This window comes from Podarcis liolepis (assembly GCF_965112155.1).
Source record: "Podarcis liolepis genome assembly, chromosome: 15".
Lineage (NCBI taxonomy): Eukaryota > Metazoa > Chordata > Lepidosauria > Squamata > Lacertidae > Podarcis > Podarcis liolepis.
Window position 1 is genome coordinate 23,139,022 of NC_139566.1, and position 23,741 is coordinate 23,162,762.

Consider the following 23,741-nt stretch of genomic DNA (forward strand, 5'->3'; position numbering starts at 1 on the left):
TCACATCATGGCCTCCTGTGGGAGCAAGTTCCATCATTTAACTGAAGTACTTTATTGGTCTTGAATCTTCCAGCATTCAGCTTCATAAGATGTCCATGGATTCTAGTGCTATGAGAGCCACTTTCTCCATGGCATGCATAATTTTATAAACTTGTATGATGTCCCAGCAGAGCTTCTGCATGCAAAGCATATGTTCTGCATCAGAGGTTCTTAAGAAAAGAAAGAGAAAGCAATAACTTCTGCCTCTAGGATAGGCACACCTGGTCTAAAAAGATGATGACAAATATGAAGTGGCCCTTCCAGTTACACCCTCCAAAAGCAGGCTTGTATCCTGGAATATATGTCAACGTCCAATAGCAGGTGTTTCTTCAAAGTCTCAGATGGTGCTCTGTGGCAGAGACAACGCAAAGGATGAAATTTTAAATGCCCTCCTCCCCCACCTCTCCCTGTTGTGTTTGCCACCAAACCACCTCCTGTCAAGGACCTCTTGTAGAAGGGCATTGGATGATGAGCTAGAACTTGCTGAACCTGTGATGGAGGCAAGATTTCCTTTGCTATCAGTTGCTGCCTGCAGCTCCTCTTATATATATGTACATACAAATATAATACAGTAGTAATAATAATAATATTTATACCTCACCCATCTCACTGGGTTGTAAGCAAGCTTCTGCATCCAACAGAACACTTCATCAGATTGGGTACTGAGAAAAACTAGATGGTGGGAGGTGAGGAAAAAGCTGGCTTGAAGTCATAATGCATTGGTCAAAAAATATAATTTTTGTTGCATCGTTTTGAAAGGGGAATAGCTATGGGGTTGTCAGGAAGAGTGCCTGCACTTCAGAGTCTACTACTGACCCAGTAGTTATTTGTGGCAATTATTATCCTGCCCTTAGCTGAAGAGGCTGCCAGAGCAATTCACAAAAATAAGTACTAACAGAAAGAGAAAAAGGACCACAGTTTAAAAAGACGTAGCACACAAGAAATAAAGGGAGGGGAGGGAAGAGGAGAAAGCAAGTTCTACCACCTGCCCTTAAAATACGCACATATATTAGGCTTACCCTAAGTCAGAAAAATTCCTGACATGTTTTGGTTTTGGGGTGTAAAAATTGCACCCAAAAGAATTGGCAGAAAACCTGGACATATAGCAACGCTATGGAAAAAGCACCCAAAAGCTTAAAATCACTATTTTGGGGGGAGGTTTCCCCCCAAAAAACTCAACCATTTGGGTTTGTTCCAAGAAAAAAAGCTCAACAACTTTGCACGTGTCAGGAATTTTACTTTTTGAAATATGGCAACCCTGACATACATGGATCCACACACACATCCTTTTAAAAGCAGTCCCTCTAAGAAAGTCTCTGCGGAGAGTGAATGGGGCGCGCAGGCGGAAGAAGACCGCAGTTGACAGCAATTCCACACATCTATGCAATAAGCTGTTCACAAAAGTGGGGTGGGGCCGAGAAGCGAACTTGGAAACGCTTGGCAGCGAGTTGAGTCTGCAAGCCATCGGTCTATGGCTCAAGGCGCCATTCCTGGCGCCTACGGGTAGAAAGGGGGTCCAAACCGCGGAGCGAAACAAACGTCAAGCCAGCCTCCCGCCAATCCGCCTATTCGCCCAGCTCAACCAGGGCCCGGAAGTGGTTCTAGCGCGCCTGCGCGCGGGAGGCGGGGCCGCTCGCGGCTTGTCTGAGGGGGGAGATAAGAAGAAGAAAAAAGGAGGAGGAGGCGACCGGATCGTCCGCGGTGGCTTCGGCGGCGGTGGGTCGGCGTTTTCCCGCTTCGGCCATGAGCGTCGCCGCGCTGGTTTCTCCCGCGCTCCCGCCGGGGCCTCCGGCTTCTGCCGCCGCCGTGCTGCCTGCCGGGACGGGCCCCGCCGCCGCCGCTGCCATTGCCGCCGCTGCAGCCGCCGCAGCCGCAGCCGCCGAGAGCTTCGAGGATGAGGAGCTGGACAGCCCCGCCGACGAGGAGGACGGGGAGCGCAGCGGCCGCGCGCGCGACTCGGACGAGGGTGAGTCGCCTGCCTGCCCGCCCCCGACCCGCCTTCGCGGAGGCCTCAAGGCGCCGCCGAGCAGCTTTTCCCGGGAGTAACCCGTCGCCCGTTTCTGCTGGGGGCTGATTCCCGGGGGGAGGGAGAGGGAGGAGCGCACAAGTTGAGTCTTGCTCGTGAGTAGGCCCGTTGGAATTCATGCGCGTGGTTCACGGGGGCCCATGGAGCTCGGCGCCTCTGCTCATGAGGCAGACGCTGCACTGGTTGCGAGGGAACCACCTCACGGCGGCCCCGATCCGTTCTTCTCGGGAGGGAAACCAGCAGTCGGGGACTTCCGAGTCACGAAGCACGTGGGTATTGTAGCCACCCGTCCAGTCTTAACTACGAGTAGACCCCATCGAAATTTACGAGCCCAGAGGCTGACTGACTGACACCTGGTCATTGTATGGACAACTGTTCAAATATTATTGCCTGAGTTAGATCCCCCGCCTTCCCTCCCTGTTGCTTTTCCCTGGTGTGCCTTTAAAAAAAGGAAAGATCGTAAGCCTTCAGGCAGGGACTGTTTTGTTTACCGGAGTGCCCCTTCTCGGGTGAAGACAATTTGGAGATACTGTAGTTTTAATAATGTTTTATCTAGGCTAGAGCAAATGCAATATATGGTATTAATTTATTAATATATAGCAAAAACTATGCATGCACACTACAAAGAGAAATTTTTCAAAAAGCTTAAAATAATGGTAGTAATAATTGTATGTTTCAAAAACCCCCTTTTTTAGCCAGCGATCCATACGGAAGGGTTTAGCTAAAACAAAAGAGAAATTTTGTTAATTAAAACACTTCAAGATTCATCGCCCATCGGTATAATCGTTGTGTAAAATGTATGCTGTGGATGTGACCTCAGTTGCAGGTGGCTAACTTGTGAGTAAATGTACACATTTGCAGAGCAATCCTTTTAATATATAGTCATTTGCAACAGAACATTCAATTTACAACAACAGTGTCATTCTTTACATAGGTGGAAGTAATGAAGAAAGAAAAAAGTAAGTTTTAGGGTGCATCTAGTGTGTCTGGGACTTCAAAGGAGGGTGTGGGGAAAGGGAGAACCTCATACAAAAAATGGAAAAAAAATCATTGGGTCTTTCAGTAGAGTCACTTTGTCACTTTTGTTAACAAATTGAATACTTTAGAAGGATTCCAAATCCCCGTGTCTTTCTCCTCTCCTGGGTCAATTTTTCATCCAAGGCTAGTTGCCAAACTATCGTACCAAGTTTTAAAGGAGGGATGTTCTGCTCTTCGCACAGCAGTCTTATTATGGTGCTCAGTGGGGTTTAATGCTGGTCACAGGAAGTATTCATATTAGCTTTTGAGTAAACACACATAAGATTTCCTGTTACTTATCTAGAAATGTATGTGAGAAAGCATGTTGCAAGTCCAGAACCCAGTTAAGCGTGGTACTTCTCCCACTGCTTTTCATTTCACCTATTTATTTCACAAAATAAATACACTGCTCGCTTGACTGTAAAAACAACAACCTCAGAGCAGTTTACAGGAAAAGGTAAAATCAAGAAAAATGTGCAACCATGCTTTAAAGCATGCAAAAGTTTAACACTAAAACAGATTAACATTGTTTATTGATCTGTTTTTATTGATTGCCTGGTCTGTGTTGAGCAACAGGCATTTTATATAAACTTACGGCCCAACTTAAAATGTTAACTTCTGGAATTTTACTGTGAGAGCATGGATAGTTTAAAAAAGAAGGCTCTGAAGAATGGCAGAGTCAGATGTCAGAAAAGAAAACATCTCGTGACCAATTAGTAGCGTATGTTTACTTGGCAATAAAAGTATTTGTTTCCATAGGATTTTCTTTCAAAGAAGTTAGTTTAGGGTTGCAGCTTTTTTTCATCTTCTCCTAACTTGAAGAGGGTAATGTTTGCTCTGCTTCAGTGAATTTCTTCATATGCATAATTACTTTATGGAACTTTCTGGCAGAACTCAGGCTTTGTATGCAAAAGTTGTCAAGTTCACTTCTCAACATCTTCACGTAGGGCTGACCCCTGCTTGAGTTTGTGGAGATTTTCTGCCAATCTGTGTTGTTGTTGTTTAGTCGTTTAGTCATAGAATCATAGAGTTGGAATAGACCACAAGGGCCATCGAGTCCAACCCCCTGCCAAGCAGGAAACACCATCAGAGCACTCCTGACATATGGTTGTCAAGCCTCTGCTTAAAGACCTCCAAAGAAGGAGACTCCACCACACTCCTTGACTCCGTGTCCGACTCTTCGTGACCCCATGGACCAGAGCACGCCAGGCCCTCCTGTCTTTCACTGCCTCCCGCAGTTTGGTCAAACTCATGTTTGTATCTTTGAGAACTCTGTCCAACCATTTCGTCCTCTGTCGTCCCCTTCTCCTTGTGCCCTCAATCTTTCCCAGCATCAGGGTCTTTTCCAGGGAGTCTTCTCTTCTCATGAGCTGGCCAAAGTACTGGAGCCTCAGCTTCACGATCTGTCCTTCCAGTGAGCACTCAGGGCTGATTTCCTTAAGAATGGATAGGTTTGATCTTCTTGCAGTCCATGGGACTCTCAAGAGTCTCCTCCAGCACCATCATTCAAAAGCATCAATTCTTTGGCGATCAGCCTTCTTTATGGTCCAGCTCTCAAAAAGAAATCTGTGTAGGGCAGGTTATAGTGAATTAAGACAAACCAATGGTCAGACCCTGGATAAGGCAGCCTCCTACATTCTATTGTCATGTTTAATTTGATACATTTTCACCCTGCCTTGCTGTGATGCTTGAGGAGGCTTTTATTAAGAGGAATGTGCCTGTTCCCTTAAAGGTCTTGGATGTGCCAGTAGTAATTTTTCCAGTAATTACCAGAAGCCATGGAGGCACTGAACAGAGGCCTGTGGGGAGGCAGGAGAAGGGGAGGGGGGCATTGTGTTAAAGCCAGTGGGATACTGGAGAACTGTGTTGGGATCAAAGAGTTTGCGTGGAATGAATATTGGAAGGAAATTGACAGACACAGCTGGTAAGAATCTTGTTATGCTGTCTGGTGGGAACTGTGGTACATAATCACGTTCCTGCCTTTATAACATAGAGGTCAGGATAACACAACAATAAGAAATGGCACAGTTGTTTTGAATGAGCTTGCTCTCTTGCGTGTTTAGTTTTTTTAAATGTACAGTTCTTTTTTGTACCTCAGTGGTGTTTGTTTCTGCTGCTGAGTGGGGAATTCTTGAACAAAAAAACGTACTGATTGGCACTGCTCTGACACTCGCTGATGTTCCTGTTTCCTTAGATACCGAAGATGCAAGTGAAACTGATCTGGCCAAGCACAATGAGGAGGATTATGTAGAAATGAAGGAGCAGTAAGTATTCTCCAGGTTACAGATATATTTCCATGCCTCTTTCGTATGAGTCATATTCCAGCTCAAAGGGAGGGAGTTTTGAATGTATGTTGGTGGGGCAAAAGTGCAAAAGTATTAAGACAAAAAGATTGAAATTCACATCACATTTCCCTAAATCAAAGAGTTGTTTGCAGCAGTTGCTGTTATTTCTCCTTATAGCCCACCCTTCACCAAATGGTGCCAGGGTGGATTAGAAAAAGATCACAATTAAAATAACAACATAAAACCTAATGTCAGAATAACAGAAAGCAGCAGCACAGAAGAGGCCTGAGTTAAAAGACTTTGTACCTTGAGCGTAGAGAAATTCTTCCCTTGATAGTCCTGTACGTCTTACTTCCATTTATTGCAGGCTTCCCCCAACCTGGTCACTCCCTGCTGGCTGTTTTGGACCACAGCTTCCATCATCTCTGTCCCTTGTCCATGCATCATGGGAGTAGTGGTCCGAAACAGCTGCAGGGCACCAGGGTAGGGAAGACTGGTCTAGTGTTTCGAGAGCAGGCCTCAAACTCATGGGCCTCTTGCCCCACCACCTCCAGTGCAGTTGCAAGGAGATGAGAAGCTTCTGTTTTTGAGCAGCTACAGTTTACCAGGTGGTCCAAACATGAAAAAATTGTTAATCTCAACAACTCTTATTGAAAGCAAGCTGGCTGGTTCTGCATTGCATATGAACCAAGTTTAACGTTTCTGCTGAACTTTAAGCATATCAGTGAGACTTTGTTTGAACAATGTATATTCCTTCTAGATATGTAATGGCTTTATGCTCCTGACTCTTTATTTTCTTAAGTGCTGGGTTAGTTGATGCTTCTTAATTTCTGCCTTTCGTAACATTATCTTTTCTGCAGTTAGGCGTCTTGTGACCTTTTGCCTGGACAATACCTTCTGGAATACAGATTAGATGCTGTTGTGGCCCAGGCAACTAAATTTTATTATCTGGCCCTCTGTGATCAAATGCCTTTGAGGTAGAAAGTTCTGCAGTTTGGGCTAGGAAAGGTAGCAGAGGAGGATCATACTTTCATGTATCAAAAGCTTGGTGTTCTTCTTTTTTTTTTTAAAAAAAAGCAAACTTTTATTGCTTCTTCACTTCAGCTGTACTTGAACAACGTAATAGAAATTTAACAATGGAAAGAGTCAATTGAATAGGAAAGTAAAACCAGCAGTTGGTGTTCACTGGGGTTTCCTTCATTAGAATGTGTATTCTCTTTGCAGGATGTATCAGGATAAATTGGCATCTCTTAAGAGGCAGCTGCAGCAACTGCAAGAAGGTATGGTTTAAAAAGCATGACATGACATTTATTCACGAGAACAGCAGGCTTTACATTTAATACCCAGTTCAAATAAAAACATAACATCAGAAGAGCCCGGTGGATCAGGCCAATAGCCCACTTAGTCCAGCATCCTGTTTTCACAGTGGCTAACCATATGCCTGTGGGGAAACCAGCAACAAAAGCACTCTCCCCTTCTATAGTTTCCGGCAACTGGTATTTAGAGGCACTACTGTCTCCGACTATGGAGGATAAAATGTTTTGGAGTTCTCTTAAATCAGACTTTCTGGTGCATTAGGAATATAGAAAGATGCCTTATGCCAGATCTCTATATATGCCCACCCAGCCCAGATTTGTCTGCTACCTGCTGCCTGATCATTTCATTGGAGATGACAAGGATTGAACCCGAAATCTTCTACATGCAAAGCATGTGCTCTGTCATTGAGTTAGGGTCTCTGCCATTTTCATGCAGTGCAATTGGGGAATCTTCCCTGATTTGGCATAGTGCTGAATCTTTCCTGACCAGCGTTGTGATGGTTCTCATTTTGAGATTTCAGTACTTGCATGCAAGCATCACAACTTTTTTTGTTTTTCAAGTAACAAAAAAAAAATCCACTCTTAATATATTGCTGTTTGGATTATCTGAAAAACAGAACCTGGAATGTATTGAGTTTTGCCTTAATAGTGTATTATTATTATTATTATTATTATTATTATTATTATTATTATTTTATTGAATTTTGCTTTAATAGTGTGTTATTAATCTTTAAGATTAAGATTAATCTTATTGTCAGGGAACTGCCATCGGAGCATCAGGTGGTGGAGGGACTCAGGGAGGAAGAAAGAGACTCAACAGCTGAAGCAGGGACCAGCAGGGGGAGGAGTGGGTCTCTGAGGGAATGCGAGCAGGAGGGAGGGCTCAGGGAAGCTTCCAGCGAGAACAGTGGGGAGGTATCTGAGTCTCCCATAGGGAGACCCACACCTCGCCGGAAACTGTCACGCCGTGAGTCCAGGAGACGCGTTTCCGTTAAGGAGCTCCTTTGCTGGAAACGCTTCCGCAGACAGCCACTGTCGGACTCTACTAGTGACTAGAGCAGACATGTCTGAGGAGCTCCGTCACACACGGAGGTTTGTGGGGTCGCACAAACTCTGAGGGAGCACGTTTTTACGCACAAGCAGCTAATCAATCCCTAACAGCAGTCCGACAGTCTCTGTACGCTGCCTGTGCAAGAGAAAGCATCATGAGCGAACCAACCGGAACCGGAGGAGCGGGGGCTGGAGCTGGTCCAAGCTTGGAAGATAGATACCGAGCGTTGGAGGTCCAACTGGCGCTGCAGACGGCGAGGCTGGAGGAGAGAAGGGCTCAGGATGCAGACAAGAAGGGGAGAGCCACTCAATTCCCCAGAAAGGTACCAGGATTGGTGCAAAAATTTGGGGGGGACCCCAAGGATTACCATGCCTTTAGGACAGAGATGCAATATGCCATTAATGTGCAGTTCGATGAGTTCCCTGATGAGGAATCGCGAGTTGCTTTCGTAATTGGGCATCTTGAGAAAGGGGCGAGAGACTGGGTTCGACCCCTAATGGCAACGCACAATGACATACTAAAGGACACGAGGAAGTTCTTTCGTGCAATGGATATCATGTTTTCCAGCGATATTGAGGAAGGGGCGGTGCGCAGACAGCTAATGGCTTGTAAGCAGGGGAGTCGATCTGTCCGTGAGTACTGGACTGAGTTTACCATGCTGATTCACAGACTGAGTTGGGATTTATCGGCGGCACCCATTCAAATGCTATTTGAAGAAGGTCTTTCTTCGGCGGTGAAAGACGAGCTGTCACGGAGCCCCAGGGCGGAGTCTATGGATCAGCTGACCAAATCTGCGCTGACCATAGGAGCGCGGCAGGAGGCAAGAGCCTTGGAGAGGCGGGAAGGGAGAGGGGAACGTTGGAAGGAGTTCCGCATTCCAGACATTCCTGAGCCAGCTTTCCCGCCGGCAGAGCCGATGGAAATCGGAACAGCGCGCGCGCGCGCATTTTCAAAAACCAGCGAGGGGGCTAAGAAGGAGGGAAAGGGCCCCCGGAAATGCTATCTCTGCCAACAGCCAGGCCACTTTGCCAGAGTCTGCCCCCAGAGGAAGGAATGGCAAGGGATGGTGGGAGCTGTTGAGGGGGGAGAACAGGGGGGAACGGAGCAGGTAAAAGCCAACGCCTGGTTGCCACAATCGGGGCACTGCAGCCAGGCCAAAGAGCAGTGAAAGTGCCCGTGCCAGAAGCTCCTCGACCTGCTCTAGTGATTGAAGTGTCGCTAGAGCTGCAAAATGGGCACCCCCTAAAAATAAAGGCGCTATTGGACTCAGGCAGCTCCTGCAATTTTATGAGCAAGGAGTTTGCTGCTGAACACCAGATACAGACTATCCTTTTAAGCAACCCCCTGCAGGTGACCACGATTGATGGCAGGGAGTTGTTGGGAGGAGGAGTCAGCTTGCAGACTGTCCCAATGATAATGAGGGTGGCAAGGCACACAGAACTGATAGCGTTTAATGTGGCCACCCTGGGAGGCGCTCCCATTATTTTGGGAATGAGCTGGCTAGCTCTACATGATCCGCTGGTTGGCTGGCATCAAAGAGTGGTGTCCTTTGGTTCAGCACATTGCTTAGAACACTGCAAAGGGGAAAAGGGTTCAGCAGGGGCCCAAGCCACCCTAGCAGGGACTGAAGTAATGGAGAAGGTGAAGGTACCACCACAGTATGCAGATCTCAGCGACGTGTTCAGCGAGAAGGAAGCTGACCAACTACCACCTCATAGACCCTTTGATTGCTAGATCAATTTACTCCCTGGAGCACAGCTTCCCGTGGGCAAGTTGTATGCCATGTCAGACAGAGAAATGCAGGAGTTGCGAGGGTTTATTGACAAGAATCTGAAGAGAGGCTTCATCAGAGAGTCCAAAGCAGCAGGGGGTAGCCCAGTGTTTTTTGTGGACAAAAAAAACGCGGACAAGCCGAGACTTGTATGTGATTTTAGGAGGTTAAATGCAGTGACTGAACCGGTGGCTTTCCCTATGCCCAGAATTGATGATATTTTGACCAGGGTGAGGAAGGGAAAGATTTTTACAAAGCTGGATCTAAGGGGGGCGTACAACCTGATACGCATAAGGAAAGGGGATGAATGGAAAACCACCATGTTTACCCCTTTGGGGGCATTTGAATACCTCGTTATGCCATTTGGATTACAAGCAGGCTCAGCGTGTTTTCAATCTTTTATGAACCACGTACTGGGTCCTTTGCTCTACAAGAATTGCGTTGCTTTCCTAGATGATGTGTTGGTGTATTCGGAGAATGAGGAGCAACATGTGAGAGACGTCAGAGAAGTGTTGAGCAGACTGCAAGCCAACAGGCTGTGGGTCAAACTGGAGAAGTGTCGGTTCCATACCAAGGAGGTGGAATTCCTGGGGTACCGCCTGTCAGACAAGGGATTGGCCATGGATCCCGGCAAGGTACAGGCAGTGCTGGAATGGAAAACACCCAAAACCAAGAAGGATGTGCAGAGGTTCCTAGGGTTTGGAAACTTTTATCGTAAGTTCATCCGCAACTTCGCCCATCTGACGGCGCCCATCACTGACTGTCTCAGCAGTAAAAAGAAGTTTGTATGGACGGCGGAGGCGGAGCGAGCGTTTGAGGAGCTGAAAAGGGCCTTCGCCTCTGAAGAACAACTTCTGCATGTGGATTTACGAAAGAAGCTAAGGGTTGAAACAGACGCATCTGACAGAGCCATAGGGGCGGTGCTTCTTCTGCAGCCGGGGAAGGAGGAGTCAGAGTGGCGACCGTGTGCCTTCTTTTCGCGAAAGCTGAACAAATCCGAGAGGAACTACACGGTGTACGACCGAGAACTTCTTGCTATTCATGAGGCGTTCCGGAGATGGAGGCATCTGCTAGTTGGTGCACAACATAAGGTGCAAGTGTGCACGGACCATAAAAATCTAGAGTATTGGAGAACTGCGCGAGTGCTCAACCAAAGGCAGTTGAGATGGGCCCAGGAGTTCTCCAAATTTAACTTTGAGATTTGTTACGTGCCAGGCCCAGAGAATGTTAGGGCGGACGCTCTCTCACGCAAACCTGAATATTTGGAGGGGGAGGGAGCACCCGAAGAAACCCATATCATTCCAGAGGACCGCTGGGTGTGTGGGGCGACTTTGGTGGGGCAAAGGGAATTGGTAGAGGGTACGGTGCAGGATGCATACGCCCAGGACAAACTCAGGGATCTCAGGAGGGAGGAAGACAAATCCGGTGGTTTTGAGGAGAGAAACGGGGCATTGTATTATAAGGGAGCGTTATATAGACCTGAAGGGGAATTGAGGGAGAAGGTACTCAAGCAGCTGCACGATAGCCCCACAGCAGGGCATTTTGGGCAACACAAGACCATGTGGCTGGTTACCAGGGAATTTTGGTGGCCCAAGGTCAGGGAAGATGTGCGGGAGTATGTGAGAGGGTGTGAACAATGCCAAAGAGCCAAGGGGGAGAGGCGGGCGCCGGCTGGTTTATTAGAACCACTGCCCACACCTGAAAGACCGTGGGAAGCAGTGGCAATAGATTTCATGACTGATCTGCCAAGGTCTAGAGGGAAAACAGCCATCATGGTTGTAGTAGACCTGTTAACTAAAATGGCCCACTTTATAGCCTGCTCACATGCGGTCACAGCAGAAGAAACAGCCAAATTGTTTGTAGAGAATGTGTTTCGGTTGCATGGCGCCCCCTTGAGGGTGGTTTCAGACCGAGGGAAACAATTTACTTCCAGGTTCTGGAGGAAGCTCATGAGCTTACTGCATGTAGAGGTTAATTTTTCAACGGCCCGTCATCCAGAAACCAACGGGCAGGCGGAAAGAGCAAATGGGGTTCTCCAACAATATTTGAGGTGTTATGTTAATGACAGAGAGAATGATTGGGTGGAGAAGCTGGCGTTGGCAGAATTTGCCTACAACAATGCAGAGAACGTGTCCACGGGGATGAGCCCCTTTTTGGCTAATCACGGGTGCCATCCCAGAGCCTTCCCAGGGGGGGAGGGGGAGAACTGGAGCGTTCCAGCTGCAGAACAGTTCGTTGAAGAAATGGAAGCGATCCATCGCCAGCTCCAACTCAACTTAAACAGGGCTAAGGAGGAATATAAGAGGCAGGCAGACAAAAACCGAAGGGAAGGTGAAAGCATCAGGGTGGGGGACCAGGTGTGGCTGTCAACCCAAGGGTTGCCGTTCAAAGGAGGTTGTAAGAAATTAAGACCCAAAAGGCTGGGTCCGTTTGAAGTCATGCAGCAGGTCAATCCAGTGGCTTTCAGGCTCCGGTTACCGAACCACATGAAGCTGCACCCAGTTTTTCACAGGTCGTTGCTGTCACCGTATAGAGGAGACAGTGAAGGGAGGGTCACTAGGGGACCAGCAATGGAGGAGAAGGAACACAGCTACCATGTAGCGGAGATCCTCGATTCCAGGTGGAAGGGAGATCAAGTAGAGTATTTGGTAATGTGGGAAGGGGAACCGGAGTCGGAAAACACCTGGGTTAGGGCAGAGGATGTCAATGACGAAGTTTTAATAGAGACTTTTCATCAGAGGTTCCCACGTAAACCTCAGCCTGTAGCGAGGTTCCGAAGGGAATACTTTGCCACCACCGACGAGGATGAGGAGTTGGAGGGGTTCCCAGATTCTGAAGAGGAAGAGGAGTCAGCGAGCCAGGACGACGATCGATGGAGGGAATTGTTCGAGACGTCGGAAGATGAGGAAGATTCGTTTCGGGGTTTTAGCCCTTCACCTCCCAGGGGAGAGGAAATGGGAGGGGGTGAGGGGGGCCCTGGAGGGGAGGTGGATGTCAGGGAACTGCCATCGGAGCATCAGGTGGTGGAGGGACTCAGGGAGGAAGAAAGAGACTCAACAGCTGAAGCAGGGACCAGCAGGGGGAGGAGTGGGTCTCTGAGGGAATGCGAGCAGGAGGGAGGGCTCAGGGAAGCTTCCAGCGAGAACAGTGGGGAGGTATCTGAGTCTCCCATAGGGAGACCCACACCTCGCCGGAAACTGTCACGCCGTGAGTCCAGGAGACGCGTTTCCGTTAAGGAGCTCCTTTGCTGGAAACGCTTCCGCAGACAGCCACTGTCGGACTCTACTAGTGACTAGAGCAGACATGTCTGAGGAGCTCCGTCACACACGGAGGTTTGTGGGGTCGCACAAACTCTGAGGGAGCACGTTTTTACGCACAAGCAGCTAATCAATCCCTAACACTTATTAATCTTATTTGTTAAATTTGTATACTGTCTTTCATGTGAAGATTCCAGGGCAGTTCACAACAACAAAATTTAAAATGAAAATAAAAAATACATAATAAAACATAAAGACCACCAAGCCAATAACCCCTTCTCTCACAAACATATTTAAAAAGCCTTCGAATGTTAATCAGCCGAACACCTGGTTGAAGAGAAACATTTTCACCTGGCACCTAAAGATATGTAATGAAGGTGTCAGGCAAGCGTCCCTGGGGAGAACATTCCACAAACGGGCATTACACATACCCTGACCTTTTAAATATATCACTTTACCTTAATTTGGGACAGTCAGTTGACTTTTATTTCTACTAAGCACAAGGCTGAATGGGCAAGTGGCTTTTCCTAAACTGGATGTGTCCACTTCTCATGTGTACTTCTTAGCATCAGTACTGTATAATTTTACTGAAATGGACACTGGGGATGGGGAGATGCACCAGTAATGTAAATTTTGTGCCTGTTCATCTCCTTTAAGGACTAGAAAGTAGCCCAAACTCCTTTATTTCGTCCGAACAATATGATGTTGCTTCTTCTTCGGCAGTGGCTTATTACTTGTGGAAATAATTTTTTTTTTAAGTTTGATCTGTAATTTTTAAACATCAGGTTGAAGTAGGACTGCTCAGAATAGGTGGTGGTAAAATTGGTGAAGGGAATGGTCTTTTTTAATACAGTGGTGCCTCACAAGATGAAAATAATCTGTTCTGTGATTCTCTTCGTCTAGCAGTTTTTTCGTCTTGCAAAGCAAGCCCATTGACGGATTAGCGCTTTTAGCGGCTTATCAGCTTATCGGATCAGCTGATAAGCAGCTTAGCGGCTTAGAAAAAGGGTGGGGAAAGGAAAAAAAAACCGCAGGAACTCGCAAGACATTTTCATCTTGCGAAGCAAGCCCATAGGCGATTCGCTTTGCGAAGCACCTCCAAAACGGAAAACTCTTTCGTCTAGCGAGTTTTCCGTCTTGCGAGGCATTCGTCTTGCGGGGCACAACTGTAAAAAAAAAAGAAACTTGGAGGTATACAAATAAAAAACTCTTCTGCTTTGAGATATAAATTACGTGATTCAAGCTGTGTACAGACACTTCTGTGAAATAACAGCAATGACCTCTGTCACAAATCCTGGGCCCTAGGTCAGATCAGGCACTGATAGCTTGATAGTGAGAAAAACCGTGTAGAGTCCTTTTCAACAGTATTATGGCACTGTGCCATTTTGTTGCAGCGGGAGGGGTTGGCCTTTGACGTTCTGTCCAGCTCTATCATTCTATATTTGAATCTATTGATTTCAGTGTGTTAATTTTGTATGGTTTTAATAGGTACTTTGCAAGAATATCAGAAAAGGATGAAAAAGCTGGATCAGCAATACAAGGAAAGGATACGCAATGCGGGTGAGCGAACTGCATTTCTGGTGACTTTCTTGAGGATTTCTGATCTAGGCCTAGACAAGTACATGATAATCATGCTTAAAACCCTGCTCAGGGCTTTTGGGTGATCTTACTTGTGTGTGTCGCAATCTCATTCTAAAAACTTTCCACAGGGTTAGCCGTGTTTGTCTATTGCAGCAAAAACAACCGCCTGAAGCACCTTGGAGATTAATACATTTATTGTGGCGTAGGCTTTCAGTGGACTACAGTGCACTTCTCCAGACCATTCATTTCCCTGTGCAAATGTCAGGACCCCCTAAATGAGGTGTTCACACTTAAATGAACCTACAGATGTATCTGATGAAATGGGCTATAGTCTACAGAACTTTGTGCCATAATTCATTTGTTGATCTTTACAGTGCCCCTTCTTGGGTTGATTCTGATCCTAGACACACATTTTTATAAATAATTTCTATTGATTTTTTCCCCCAATCAGACTGGCTTTTATAGACTTATTCTGGGGCAGGCTTATGTTCCAGCTAAGAAGAAGGTACAGCAATCAGTGTTGCTTTTCTGCAGTTGTATTAGGTGTTTCAGCGCAATCCCTTGTGACTACCTGGAAGTAAATCTCCTTCAGTTCAATGAGACAACTATAGGGTTGCAAACTTAACTGTTGGCTATCTAAGATAGGAATTGTTTGGTATACGTTGCACCAAATGTCTAGTTACTTTGTCAGTGCAGCTACTGATGAAGATTAATCTGGTGCAAGCAGAAATACTTGCAAGGGCTGGTTTTGCAGCCTGTCTTAACGGCCTGTAGCTTGCCGTCATCAAAATTTTCACTCTAGGCTAACCACTCTGAGATCTTGCTAGAGTTAAATGTGCTTAGTTCAGCAAAAAAAATGTAACTTCTTTTCTCTTTTTCTTTCAGAGCTTTTTCTCCAGCTGGAAGTAAGTGTGTGTGTGTTTCTTTTTCTGTTAGTCTCGGGTTTCATTAATGTATTCTGTTCCCTTTTTCAGTCATTTTGAGTAGAACCTCCTTTCCTTTGCTGTTCAAACTATTCTGCAAATTGTGATCGACCTCTTTCTTGCCCTGAGGAGAAGCTCAGTACTGAGGGTGCATGAATCCCAAGTCATTTGAGAAGAGTTATTTCCATCCTTTATTAGGTTGTGCCATTGGTTTTGCAGTACACATGTAAATTGTGTTTTAAAATAGGCAGACACCATATACTTGTGAAAGGGAGAAAATTCCACTCAAGTGAGGCTGCCTCTATACTTAAGAGGGCCACAGGTTCCTGTAGGAGGCAGGGGGCCATGTATCCAACTTTACAGATGCTGGGATAGATGGACCTTTGGCCTTATCAATCAGGGCTCTGCTTAAGTCCTCATACTTGCTTTCCGTATGGTGACAAGTCACGTGAGCAGTTTCATCGCACAGTTTGGGAAAGCCTGCGTCATTTGTCAGGTGTAACTTCTAACTCCGCAGCTTCTCAGTGGTTCCCCTATCAGCAACTATGTGTACCTGATGTGGTTCTGCCCTGTAGATGAGTCCCTGTTTTCTTTTGGGCTTGGCTCAGACAGAGCAGGTGGAACGGAACTACATCAAGGAGAAGAAAGCGGCCGTGAAAGAATTTGAAGATAAAAAAATTGAACTCAAGGAAAACTTGATTGCCGAGTTGGAAGAGAAGAAGAAAATGATAGAGAGCGAGAAGCTAACTATGGAGCTAACAGGAGGTAAGTACAAAATAATATAATAAAGCCAGCATCTCTCTTTGGGGAAGAGGGCATATAACTGTACAATTATATTGTCGTAATCTGCCTAGGGAGCTTATGGTGAAGGGCAGGTAAGAAATCTTATAAATGAATCAGTTAATTAATATCTCAGCAATGGAGCAAATGCTTTGTAACCAGAAGTGTCCAGGTTCAGTCCCTGGTATCTTCAGTTAAAAAAGGATCAGATAGCTGTTGGCGTTGTAAACCTACTTCTGCCTGAGACCTAGAGGAAAATGCATTATTGGATGAATTAGATTGAGAGAAGGGGAAATGCCTCTCTGAACACATGCAAGCACTGTCTGCAAAAAAAGTACCTTTAGGACAGGGACTGTGGCTCAGTGGTAGAGCATGTTCTTTGTGTGTAGAAGTCCCCAGGTTCAATCCCTGGCATCTCCAGGTAGGGCTGGGAAACAACTCCCTGTCTCAAACCCTGGACGGCTGCGGCTGGTCACAGTAGATATTACTGAGCTAGATGGGCCAATGGCCTGACTTGGTATATGGTAGCTTCTGGTGTTCTTACAAAAGCTGCTGTCAGTGAAGAGAGGGCATTTTAATGAGCTAGCAGACTCTGATTAGAAAGCAGTGATCTGTGTCCCCAAGCCTGCTTACTCAAAAGCAAATGCTGCTAATTTCAGTGGAATTTTACTAACCGCATAGGATTGCAGCTTTCACCGCTGAATCCCGATTGCACGTTTGCACCATGCATACGGTTTGTAGGTACTATTTATTGAGTAAAATTAAGGATACACTTTTATATTTCTCAAATTAGGGGCAGAGTCACAGGCTGAGTCTTTGCATGAAAGAAAGAGACCCCCCCCCAAAAGAAAAGATTAATGTGGAAAAGCACAGTTCTTTTTTCTCTTTCTCTGTTTTTTATTAATCAATCTGTGGACCTTACCAAAAAAACTGTCCTTCCTTCTTCAGACTCCATGGAAGTGAAGCCCATCATGACAAGGAAATTGCGGAGGCGGCCAAACGACCCCGTTCCCATCCCTGACAAAAGGCGGAAGCCAGCCCCTGATATCCTTTGACCAGCTACCTGATCCGCCACAGCCCATGATCCAGCTTTTGTCATAGGTGCATGAGCTTTCCTTGAAAAGAGAGCTTATCGGTTGGCAAATCTTCCCCTGCTATGTGCGGCTGCACAGCATATTGGCTGACAGTGGGGCCCAATGCGCCTGGTCATTGCACCATAGCTCTTCTTGCAGGAGATCCCAAGTTCAGCCTCTGACATGTCTAGTTAATGAGCATTAAGTAGCAGGTGATGGGGGGAAAGATGCTGTGCCTGAAATTATGGAGAGCTGCTGCAAGTCAGAGCAGGACATTAGCTTGGCCCACTGTAAGACAGCTTCCTATGTTCTCCAGATGGGTGGGCAGAAGGTAGATTGGTATCAATGGCTGCTATGCTCTGCGTCTGCAGTCGGAGGCAGCAAACTTCTGAATGCCAGTTGCTGGAAGCCATAGGAGGGGAGAGTCCTCTTGTGATCAGGTTCTCCCGATGGGCTTTCCATGAAAGCATCTAGGTGGCAACTCCATCCTCCTTTACTGGTGGAGGTTATCCAGGGGCACCGTTGCTCCTCCCTTTTGCTTCAGAGCAGGGGCTTTGCTTGGTTCTGTTCACTGGGACAAGTCCCCTCCACACCCCTTTGGCTCAGTCCTGCCTGCTTCAAGGCGATGGGGCTTTCCTGGGGTTCTCCCCCTGTGAACTGTTCCGTATAGTGCTAGCAGCCAGAGTCGGCCTTTGCCTGCTTAATAGTTCTCCTGCCATAGCAAGTGAACCTTCTGTGGCACGTCTGCGATATGCCCCGCAAAGGAGAGACCCAGAAGTAGCCACAAAGAGGGGTGTTGCTCCTGGGCTAAATTCTGCCCAGGAGATGCAAGCCACATTTTTGTACATGGTTCCAAAGTTACTTCCCCCTTAATTTGGATTACCTCAGCTAAATTACCTGCTAACAGACGAACAGATAATGGAGGATCTGAGGATTCTCAATAAGGTAAGTGCTTAGCGTACATTGGGTGTGATTTACTTTTATTCATTTATTCAGACAAGCCCCTCCTTTTTCTCCATAGCACTCAAGATGGCTTACATGCTTCTCCCCCTCTTCATTTAATCCCAAGAAAAACCCTGGGAGGGAGGTTAGGCTGAGAAAGAGTGATTGGCTTATTGTCACACAATGAGCTTCATGGCTGAGTGGGGATTTGAACCCTGTTCCCCCAGGTCCTAGCCTGACACTTAACCGCTACACCACACTGGCTCTCAGGGCCGCATTCCTTTCTGGGCGATCTTTGGGGGTGGGAGGTGGTGGCATATGCCAATGGTGGGTGTGGTCAGAGGCAAAAGTGGGTGGAGCAATGAATGTAAATTTTGGATCAGTACAGTAGACTAGCTTCTATGCAAGCTCACATGCCCCTCTCCACCCACCCCCATCCTGACAAGCAAAAAGCATGATCTCAGTTGAAGGGCGTGTACTAGGCAAAACACTTGAGGGCTCAAAGCAAGGACAGTGAGGGTAGTGGCCTGAACCTGAGTCCCAAGAGTTGCTAAAGAGAATGTCCAAGGTGAATGGACATTCTCTCTTGGTTGTCAGAAGAGCAGGCCAGTATCCCCTGTCGTCTCTTGACATCAGTGCTGCCGAACATTGCTCACAGCTCTTAGTTTTTCTCTGTTTCCAAGAAAAAATGGGTACCAGAGAGCCACCTAGGACCTAAAATGTAGAAGGAGCCAGAAACTCTGGGCAGAGACTCTAAAGGCAGTTGTGGAAGTCAGTAGACAGGAGGCTTTCTGGTTACAGTCAGCCTGCCCCAAACCCTGTCCTTAGGGGTGGAGAATCGCTGTACAGTGGTGCCCCGCAAGACGAATGCCTCGCAAGACGAAAAACTCGCTAGACGAAAGGGTTTTGCGGTTTTTGAGCTGCTTCGCAAGACGAATTTCCCTATGGGCTTGCTTCGCAAGACGAAAACGTCTTGCAAGTTTGTTTCCTTTTTCTTAACACCGTTAATACAGTTGCGACTTGACTTCGAGGAGCAACTCATAGAACGCGGTGTAGTAGCCTTTTTTGAGGTTTTTGGTGATTTTTGAAGCTTTTCCAAAACTTTTCCGACACCGTGCTTCACAAGACAAAAAATTCGCTAGACGAAAAAACTCGCGGAACGAATTAATTTCGTCTTGCGAGGCACCACTGTAGCTTAGACTGAATACGACTGGCTGGTGGATTAGTGAGACGTATTATCGTAGGTAGAACATTTTTTAAAAAATTAAATGCACTACTGAATTAATATTAAAATATTAATAATATACAGTGGTACCTCTGCTTACGTATCCCTCCGATTACGAAAACTTCAGGATGCGTAAGCGGCAAACCCGGAAGCATTTTTCCGGCATTTTGCCGCATGTGCAGAAGCGCTCTACTGCTGAAGTGGTCTCTCCAATTGTGAAAACCTCAGGATCCAGCTGGACCTCCGGAACGGATCCCATACGCAACCAGAGGTACCACTGTACTGATATTAATTCTGTACTACATTCATTTTTTAAAATGTTCTATGTTAGTGAAAACTGTTCTGATATTTTGTGAGAGGGCGGCATAAAAATCCTTTTAATAAATAAACGTATCCAAAGATTTGCAGCCCAAAATGAAATAACACTAGTCATGATGCCAGTCGGAATAGATTATTAGTAATTTAATACTTGAATTGCTTCCCATGAGGCATTCTGAAGTGATTTACAACCTAATACAAAAATCTGCGGAGGTTACAAACATAAGAGTTGCACATTTAAAAACATTATTTTTAAAAAGCAAGTGTGTGTATGTACTACAGGCAACCCCCCGTTTACACACATTCAATGCGCACACGTATCCCCACGAACCCGGAAGTGGCAAAAATGGCGCGAAAACAGTGTCTAGCAGTCCCAATAGCCTTTGCAAGTGCAATCCCAGGAGCCCTTGCACTGATCTTTGAGTCCTATGGAGATTTGGAGTTTGGGCAAGGAGGTTTGGAGGCAATGTTTGTCGTGTTTGATTTTTTAATGGTGTTCCCAATATACGCGATTTCTTTTAAATGTGCGGTGCCTCAGAACATAACCCCCGCATAAATGGGGAGTTGCCTGTGTGTGTGTGTGTGTGTATAGCATCATTTCAACCTAATTCAGATTAATTACTATTAATGATTTTTAAATTTCCTTGAAAATGACTATCTTAAGACCATGTACAATAAGAATAATTAAAAGCTGTTAAACACACAAAGACAACAAATACATTTAAAGCAGAACCAAAACCATGCAAAGCAAACATTCATGGTAAAGCATCATTTATCCATCTGGGGAAACCTGTTGGAACAAAAACATCTTCAGCTGTTCTCTGCTCCACAGAGTGGAGGCAGCCACACTAAAAGCCTGCTGTGGGTTACTGCGGAGCGGGCATCTGAGGTCTTTGGAACTTGCCAGCTGGGAATAAAGATCCCCATTCAGAAGACATGTTGGCCTCCATGAAATGTTCTGTTAGGTCAGTTATTTCTCTTCCGGTTTATGTTCTTGTAGGGAGTCACTAAAACAACTTTCTTGTTCTTCCTTTTTATAGCTTAAATCACCTAAACGGCCAGGTAAGTGGCATCCCCACCCCAATAAGGTTTCCTAGTGTGTTCAAAAAATGGCTTAGGAGATAGGAAGGTGTGTAACTCAGTGATGGAGCCCCTGCCTTTCGGGCAGAAGGTCCCAAGCTCAACATTCAGCATTTCTGGCTAAAAGGACGCCAAGCAGTAAGGGATGGTGGAAGTACTTCTGCTGGAGACCCAGGAGAACTTTTGATGGTCAGAGAAGGTAAAACTGGGCTGGAGGATCAAACAACCTGACCTGATCTAAAGTAGCCTTCTGCATTGTTATCGTAGACTGCTTTATGCTAGAGCAGCCTTTCTCAACCTGTGGGTCCCCAGATGTTGTTGAACTACAAATCCCATCACCCCTAGCTAGCACAGCCAGAGCTCAGGGATGATGAGAGTTGATGTCCAACAACATCTGGGGACCTGCAGGTTGATAACCGCTGTGCTAGAAATAGCAGAATGCTTGGATGAATGTTGCTATCAAAAAGCTTTCTTTTGCTGTTTTGACTGGAACTCTCACATCTCCCAGTGCTAACAGGTCCCCCAAAATTCCCAGCTATGCAGAGGGGGGAAACAGAAACTCAAAACTGGAAAGGAGCCAGAGTTCAGTGTAGCCATTCCTAGCTGTGGAACCCACATTGACTTCAGCCAACATAGCCTGATGGTCAGAGATAATGGGCCGTCCAGCAAATACCTGGAGGGCCCTGGGCTCCCTGCCCCCACTCTAAACCTTGCGCCATGCTGGATCCCTAGAATCCGTGGAGGCAACCCACTTGCTTTGCATTTGTAGGGTTCTGAGAACCCTGGGGAGCAGCTCTTAATCTAAGTAGATAATACAGGACATGGGCAGTCAGATGTTATTGGAGTTGCAGCTCACATCAGCCCCAGTCAGTGTTCAGGGTTGATGGAGCTAAAGTCCACCAACATCTGGAGGAGCACCAATACAGGGCTCAGCCAACCTGGTGCTCTCCAGATGTTTGGGAATGTTAATTCCCATGAGCTGCAGCTAGCACAGCTGTTCTGGCTGGGGCTGATGAGAGTTGTAGCCCAAAAACATCTGGAGGGTGTCCGGTTGACACTCTCTGCAAGGTAGACCTGCACAAATCAAACCGGATCTCTGCCTGTGTTCTGCTCACAAAGCTTAATACTTTTACTTCCCACTGTCGGCTTAAGGTCCCAGCAGTCTCTCAGTGTTGCCTGAATCATAAGCTGCTGCGTAGGGGTTAGACTGTGTATAGAGTTCACTCTTCTATTCCAGCGTCTCCTTCATCACCAGAACACCTGCCGGCCACGCCTGCCGAATCCCCAGCACAGCGGTTTGAGGCAAGGATAGAAGATGGCAAATTGTACTACGATAAAAGATGGTAAGACTCGGTGCGGGGTGTTCTGATTGTCACGGCCTTCTGAGCTGTAGCGGCATTAGAGATGGCCAGGATCAAAGGATAGAAAGGGCCAAAGAAGGAGCAATTTCATGGAGGAACATCCAGGAGCCTTACCCCTTCTATGTACAGTGTTGGAAGGGTTGTATCACAGTGGTCAGAGCATCTGTTGTGGCTTCAAAAGGTCCCAGGTCCAGTCTCCAACATCTCCAAATAGGATGGGAGAGTCTCCTGTCCAAAACCCTGGAGAACCACTGACTTGACTTGGTGTAAGCCAGGCATAGGCAAACTCGGCCCTCCAGATGTTTTAGGACTTCTTTCAGGGTGAAGTGGAAAATGACCTCTCAGAAATTCTCCATCCTATTTGCGCGTTGTGAAATGTGGACGGGAGAGGAGTGGAATTCTTCAACAGTTTTGAGGTGCCCCCCCCCCCAAGAGAGTTCTCAACTGATAAAATTTTGACTCTGCTAACATGGAATTAAGCTCAGTTGTTGGTTCATACTCATGCAGTGTTGACTGGGGCCCCTTGAGAATGGTAGGCTGGACAGCAGGGAGACCAACAGTAGGTGGCGCCAGAGTCAATAATAGGGCAGAGCTGACTAATTCTAGTCTTCTTCCCATCGTCCTCCCTGCTCAGTTCTACAAGGGTTCGCTTCCACAATATCAAAACTAAATATAATTAAGGCAGGATGAACAACTGTGCTACTTCATTCACAGTCCGAAGAGGTCGGGTGGGGCATATAGTTGAATATGATTTTTTTTGGTGGGGGTGGGAATTCTCCCAGCACTTCAAGAAGACTTGTAAAGAATTATCAGGAAATGGTTTTTCCGGATAATTGTTGGCCTAGCCCTAAGATATGTAAAGGCTTCTACCAGGGGGTACTGCACTCCTCTTTTTATGTTCTGCATCTCTCATCTTACTCCCCCTTTCCCTCTCACCTGCTTCCAACAAGCAGGTTTTTTTTTTCTTTTTCTGTTTTTTTCTGGCCACAGTGCTTAATAACCAGAAGGTGTAGAGTAGATCTGATTCCTTACATTACCCAATCAGTGACTGGAGGGCATTGCAGTCTTATGTGCCTTTAGTCAGGCCATGAAAGGTACCCCTGGGCTTGCCTGCTCATCCCTTTCCAGCAAGGGTAGGGAACCTTTCTGCAGCCCAAGGGCCACATTCACATCTGGACAGCCTCCCGAGGGCCACATGCAGAAGTTGGGGCCAGAGGCAAAAAGTGGGCTGAGTGATTAATGTGAATTTTATCTCTACAGTAGGCTAGTTTCTATACTTGCACACCCCTCTCTATCCTCCATTCAGACAGGAGTAATCATATTCTCCTCCTCCAGAGGAGGCACCAATGTGCATTTCTCACAGACATGGTCTGCCACTGTGAGAATAGGATGCTGGTCTAGGTAGACCACCAGCCTGTTCCAGTAGCCAGGCTATTCCTGTGTTCTTATAGGCAGCTCAATAGTAGAGCACATGGTAGCCATATCCTCTTAGCATAGCAATCAGCAGCTTCTAACCCTGATGGTTATGTTCTTCCACTTTTGGAGGCAGTAATGTGTCTGAATACCAGTTGCTGGAAATTGCCGGAGGGAAGAATCGCTCTGACACTCAGATCCTGTTTGTGGCAAGTTGTCCTGCAGCATCTGGAATCATCACATTGGAGGGCATCTAAATTGATCACCGATCCACTAACACAGG

At 46.5% G+C, this 23,741-nt stretch overlaps 1 protein-coding gene across 4 annotated transcripts in view; it reads left to right on the plus strand.

Annotated features, from left to right (window-relative positions):
- The first annotated feature begins 1,358 nt into the window (after window positions 1-1,358).
- SUDS3 (SDS3 homolog, SIN3A corepressor complex component) overlaps window positions 1,359-23,741 on the plus strand; it is a 33,510-nt gene continuing 11,127 nt past the window's right edge. Inside the window, exons 1-10 of one of the 4 annotated variants that reach the window (XM_083478827.1) lie at window positions 1,372-2,005; window positions 5,277-5,346; window positions 6,592-6,647; window positions 14,251-14,322; window positions 15,229-15,248; window positions 15,875-16,031; window positions 16,995-17,090; window positions 18,003-18,064; window positions 20,645-20,666; window positions 21,940-22,027. In XM_083478827.1, coding sequence (XP_083334953.1) covers window positions 1,783-2,005; window positions 5,277-5,346; window positions 6,592-6,647; window positions 14,251-14,322; window positions 15,229-15,248; window positions 15,875-16,031; window positions 16,995-17,090; window positions 18,003-18,064; window positions 20,645-20,666; window positions 21,940-22,027 — 866 coding nt within the window. In that variant the 5' untranslated portion in view covers window positions 1,372-1,782. Of the gene's footprint in view, window positions 2,006-5,276; window positions 5,347-6,591; window positions 6,648-14,250; window positions 14,343-15,228; window positions 15,249-15,874; window positions 16,032-16,994; window positions 17,091-18,002; window positions 18,069-20,644; window positions 20,667-21,901; window positions 22,028-23,741 lie in introns of all 4 variants that reach the window. The other 3 variants (XM_083478825.1, XR_014519845.1, XM_083478826.1) reach the window with 3 other exon arrangements.